Below are 6,000 nucleotides of genomic sequence, written 5' to 3' on the forward strand. Positions count from 1 at the left end.
ACATTGTATTGTACAGCTAGTAGGAGACACATTAGATTCAGAGCCAGAATGGGCCTTGGAGCTAGAATATTACTTGGTTCACCCTCCTGGCTTTACAAAAGAAGAAACTGAGGCCCTGAACAGAGAAGGAGTTTTCTCAAGGTCGCATGGGGAGAAAGGAGCAGAATTAGGATTCGAACCCAAGTCCATGACTTCACATCCACTGTCCTTTCTCCAGGACCCTCTTCCCTCCCTAAAGCAGCCTTCCAATGGCTGGCAGGGTCCTTCCACTGCAGCAAAATCAATGGAAGGAGCTTTTCTGCCATGGGATGTTTTGCTTGCAGGTACATAGAAGTCTTGGGAGAGAGAGTTGGACCCTTCTTCCCTAGGTAAACAGAGCTCTCGTTCTGTCTTCTTTCTGCAGCAAATCATGAAAAGGCTCATCAAACGGTATGTGCTGAAAGCCCAGGTAGACAAAGAGAACGATGAAGTCAATGAAGGTGAGTGACCCTCCAGCCAGAGCTCACTTTGCCAAGGATTTCCCCAAATGTGGAAAATGGCATCTCTTGTCTCTCACTGAGTCGGGGAGAGGGGCAGGAAGGGAAAGAAAAGGAGAGAAAAGAGAGGGAGGGAAAGAGAAAGAAATGATAGAGGGATGGAGAGAAGGACAGAGAGGTAAAGCGAGGGAGGGAAGGAGAAAAAGAGAGGGAGAGAAAGGGGGAAGGAGAGAGAGAAAAAGGAGGGGAAGAGAAAGGACTTAAGGAGGGAGAGAGACAGACAGACAAAGAGAAGGAGAGGAAAGGAGGGAGGGAGAAAGGAAGAAAGGGAGGGAAGGAAAGAAAGAGAGGGAGGAGAAAGGAGAGAAAGAGAGAGATGGAAAGAAAGGGAGGAAAAGGGGAGGAAGGCATGAGGAATGAGACAGAGAGAGGAAGGGAGAAAGGGATGGAGGGAGAAAGGAAGAGAAGACAAGAGAGAGAGGGAAGGAGAGAAGGGGGAAAGAGAAAAAGGGAAGGGGGAGGGAGAGGGAGAGAAAGGACAGAGGAAGGGAGAGAGAGACCAAAAGAGGGAGTGAGAGAAATGGCCCTTTGGACATCTTAAAGCATTACAGAAATTCAATTTCTGATTCTTCAGCTTTCTTTTAGTACAAGGACAACTGAGCAAACTGTGGCATGTTTTTCAAGTATCTGAGCAAAGCCATAAATAGGACTTTTTGTAAGCTGTGGAAAAGAGGGCAAGGATGAGGATCCAGGGGAGTGAAGAGGAGGGGAAGAGAGAGAGAGACAAATGGGGTCAGGTAGTGAGAAGAGGGAATGTTCTTTCTGGTAACCTGGAGTGAAGTACTAGATACGATTTCAAGAGGCAGCATGAATAATACACTGGACTTGGGACTGGAAAGATCTGAGTTCAAATCCTACCCCAGAAACATGTTTGCGTGACTCTAGGCAAGTCACTCACCCTCTCTGATTTCCTCAGCTGTAAAATGAGGGCCTTGAAGCTGATGACCTTTAAAGGCCCTTCCAGCTTTAAATCTAGATCTTAAGGATTCTGATGACTCAGTATCTAAGAACCTCTGAATTCCTATTTGGCAGAAGCAAAGGATTCTTGGGCAGGAGCACAGTTGACAGGCCATTCTGAACCACCTAACATTTCTCAACTGTCTTTACAAGTCTTAATCTGCACTGGCAGGGTATTAATCCTTACCTCATTGGTTAGGCAGAAGACTGTCTGTACCAACTCCTGTGTAATAAGCATGTGGAAACACGAGCAGTTGTCTACTTGTGGCACAGAAAGTAGTGCTGGAGCCAGAATGGCCCCATGTATGGTAGGCCAGTGATGAGTCCCTTCCTACAAAGCTAGGTTAAGGACATAGGCTATATTCTAAAAGATGCCAGCTATATGACCCTGGGCAAGTCACTTGACTTATTGGTACCCCAGTGTCCTTTTGACAAGCCTGGGGCTGTCTTGAAAGACTTGGCCCTCCTTCTTGGCTGCTGCCTTGGCTACAAAGGCAGAGAAGGATTTAGATCAGTGATTGCCAAAGTGGGCGCCACCGCCCCCTGGTGGGTGCTGCAGGGATCCAGGGAGGTGGTGATGGCCACAGGCGCATTTGGGGGCGGTGAATAACTGTAAGGGGGCGCTAAGTAATATTTTTTCTTGAAAGGGGGTGGTAGGCCAAAAATGTTTGGGAACCACTGATTTAGATGTTGCTTGGGCTCGCTGCCAGCTGTCAGAGATTTCTTTGCTCTAGTCTGCCCTGGTAAGTGTCTTCTGTAAAAATACAGATAAGCCAAGAAGTGTCTGGGGACCTACAGCTAATACAGCGTGTTTGGGATCTGACATTTTATTGGGCAAACTCTTCATTTGTTTATTGGAACTTATTATTAAGGTTTTCTTTCAGAGATAATTTTCTCAAATAATAATAATAAACTCGCAAATGCCAATTTGAGATTTATTAGGTCATGACATTCATTAGCTCATCTTGTGTCCTGGATCCTTCCAGCAATCTGGAAAAGCCAGTAAATCCTTTTTCAGAATAATGTTTTTAAGTGTACAGAACAAAGCACAGATGAAACTAGAGGTTATTGAAAAGAAAGATATCACGTTTCTCATCCAAGGACATGGACTTCTAAAATCTATCCAGAGACCCCTCAGGGGTTCCCGAACCCAAGAATGATGCTCCCTGCTCTAGAGGTTGGGCATACTTTAGGGCTCAATCATCTTTGTTGGGTTGCTTGTTATTTGGGGTCACAAAGGCAACTTGGGGAGTGTCTTGTTGTTGGGTTGCTTTTTACCCCAGGAGGTAGAATGGTGGCACCAAAATGTCTGGCACATCCCAGCACTCATGGTCATCATGGTTTGCACTGATGGAACCCTTAATAGCTACAATTCATTCCACATGGGTCCTTCTCCCAACAACCCAAATATTATTTTTTCCTTTCTCCAGAGGCTAAAGAGACTTACTCTAAAGCACACAGCTACCTAGAAGCAGTGACAAATGTAGAAATCAGAGCCCGCTTCTTTATAGTCATCGAAATGAGGGAAATCATTTCATGAGGTATTTCCTTTTAGGTATTGGTTAGTGGGTCTCCAAAGCCAAAATACTCAGCAGCAGCAGCAGCAGCCTGGCAATGAATCTCCTCAAAGGAAGCTAGGTTAAGTGAGGGGAGTATAAAAGAGCACAAAGATCCTGGGAAATGATATTAAATAATATATTTTTTGATTGTTCTATAACTTTGGATAGATTATTCCATAGGCTGACTTAGGAGTATCTTGCCAAGAAAGTTCCAGAATTTAAGTTCTGGAATTTAAGCCTGAATGATGACTGATGGGTACTTTACATCGGAAGTGTCAAACTTAGCCACAAGACTCCCCAGTAGATTAAGATATAATTGAGAAATGTTTAACAAATTAAATAGGGGAGAGGGGAGGGAAAGAAAATGAATCACATAAACGTGGGAAAATATTTAAAAATAAAAACAAGGGCAGTTGAGTGGCTCAGTGGATCGAGAGCCAGGAAATCCTAGAGACAGGAAGTCCATGGTTCAAATCTGGCCTCAGACACTCACTTCCTAGGTGTGTGACCCTGGGCAAGTCACTTAACCCCATTGCCTAGTCCTTACTACTCTTCTGCCTTGGAACCAGTACTTGGTATTGATTCTAAGATGGAAGGTAAGGGTTTTAAGAAAATAAAATAAAAATAAAAACATCCAGCTGAAAAAATAAACACACACATCATAGATAATGTTCATTTGTGATTTTCCAAGTTATACAGTAGAAATTGTTTCTGTTTTACTTTGACACCTCTGCTTCACATCCTAATTTGAAAATATTTTGGGTGATGAGCCAAACCATTTATGGCAGCCAGCACGGTGCCGCCATTGGGGAGGGGAGCTGAAGAAGTACCCCTTGATAGGCAAGTGTGTAATTAGAATTTTGCTCCCCAGGACTCCAAATCCCAGCTTCCCATGTTCCTTCTCACATTATGTGCTAACGTAGAAACGATATATTTTGAGCGTAGCTCCACTCTCTCTCTCTTTTCGCAGGAACGTAGTTTGAGGAAGTTGGGTGAGTGCCAGGCAGAATTTTACTCATGTTATTTTCTTAGGCTTTCATTAGTTTTGTTCTTTTATTCTACTTCAAGTAATTATTGATGACTCTTATAAAATATAATATTTTGAGTTATTAGATATTAATTTTAATCTTACACAAGGCAACCCACTGCTGTGCTAAGGAAACTAGAAATAATGGCTGCTTGTTCTGTAGCTTCTGGCAGCCTCATGACCTATTTCCTTTTTAGTGTTATTCTATTTTTTCCTGTAAATATTATATTTTTATTGTATATTTTTTCATTATATTTCTTGTTATTTCTCTGGTACAGACCCTCTGGGTTGGCCAACTCACCTGCCCGCCATTCCCTTCTCCAGTTTGCTACCATCCCAATAAATGCTATTCCCTTTCTCTGGGGTACCTTCTTGTCTTTTTCCCATTTCCTGCTCTGAGACGTGTTCAAAACTCACCAGTTCCAGGAAGGCATTTGACAAACCCATGTTGAATTGAGCTAGAATCAATGGCCATTAGCTTTTATACTCAAAAGGACCCAGGGCACTACCATGTACTGACTCCTCAGTTCGTAGGTGAGAAAACTGAGGTCCAGGGAGTTACACTTACTCAAGGTCACAGGGCCGCTTGGTGATAGAGTGTCAGGACAGGAGTCAAGAAGACTCATCTTCCTGCAAATCTAGCCTCAGACACTACCCTGGACAAGTCACTTAACGCTATTTGCCTCAGTTTCCTCATCTGTAAAATCATCTAGAGAAGGAAATGTCACATTGCTCCTAAAAGCCCCCAAAGCTCCCAAATGGTGTCATGAAGAGTCAGACACAACCTGAAAGGACCAGACAAGAACAATACAATTCTAGGAGTCACCTTCATAAAGTAGATGATTGAATCCAGGAAAGGTCATAAGATACCTTCGGTTGGACACAACTGAACAACACCAGTCGGGGTCACACAGCTTTTAAGTATCAGAGCTACGATTCGATTCCAAGTGCTTTAACTCCAAAGCCAGATGGTTTTCAGTTGCCCGTGCTGATTCCCTAATCATAACCCTGAGGTTAGCTGGAAACCCTTGGTTTGACCACAAAACGCAGTCAGACTGGATTCTCTATGTGTGCCTCTTGGCTAACAGGACGATGGTATTGCCCCTTCTCATGGACATTCTTGCTGTGAGTCAGAGAGAGGGTGTTACTGGGTGACCCCAAGGTTCTTTCAGCTCTAGGTCTCTAATCCCAGCGTCCCTGTGCATCCCCTGGCATCTTGTGTCAAAAACCAGTTGCTGAGTGAACGTGGGATTGATTATGGATTCTGAGTGTCAGTAGTTTAGCAAAGGGGACTTTTTAAAGAAGAGCATTTGAAATATGTGCCTTGGAGACATTCTCAAATGTCTTTGCACTGAAGAGATTTCGCATGTTCTTTTCCAAATCAATGATCTTTTTATCGTCTTTTCTCCCAAATCCTGCAGGTGAACTGAAAGAAATCAAACAGGACATTTCAAGCCTGCGCTATGAACTTTTGGAAGATAAGTCCCAAGCAACAGAGGAGTTGGCGGTTCTAATCCATAAACTCACAGAGAAACTAAATCCCAGCATGCTGAGATGTGAATGACTCAAGGAAGGACCTGGAAGTCTGTTATTGACTATAGCACAAACATGGGCAATAATATTTCTAACAGATACTTGGGGGGAAGACTTTGTCGATTTTTAGTATTAACTGCCTTTATTATGTGAATCTTTCCTCAAAAACTAAGACTTCAAGATTTGACTAGTTTAGTCCATCAGCAAAATGATCATATTTTAATTGTCTGCACTGATATTTTTACGTTTTTTAAAAAATAAGATGCCATCTTACAGAAAAGGCCAGTTGTAGAGAGCTGATCAGGAGACTGACCTAGCTGGATGAAGATACAGAACAGTAGGCCTTGGTTTGATATTTTGGTTGTTATCCCCCTCGGGAAGATGTAGA

General features: G+C 43.2%; 1 protein-coding gene across 2 annotated transcripts in view; it reads left to right on the forward strand.

Moving 5' to 3' along the window:
- TRPC3 (transient receptor potential cation channel subfamily C member 3) overlaps positions 1-5,643 on the forward strand; it is an 84,430-nt gene extending 78,787 nt beyond the window's left edge. For both annotated transcript variants that reach the window (XM_044680435.1, XM_044680436.1), the window contains 2 exons: positions 404-479; positions 5,501-5,643. In XM_044680435.1, the coding sequence (XP_044536370.1) occupies positions 404-479; positions 5,501-5,643 (219 nt within the window). The remainder of the gene's footprint in view (positions 1-403; positions 480-5,500) is intronic.
- Positions 5,644-6,000: the final 357 nt, after the last annotated feature.

This window comes from Gracilinanus agilis, chromosome 6 (assembly GCF_016433145.1).
Source record: "Gracilinanus agilis isolate LMUSP501 chromosome 6, AgileGrace, whole genome shotgun sequence".
NCBI classification, from domain to species: Eukaryota; Metazoa; Chordata; class Mammalia; order Didelphimorphia; family Didelphidae; genus Gracilinanus; species Gracilinanus agilis.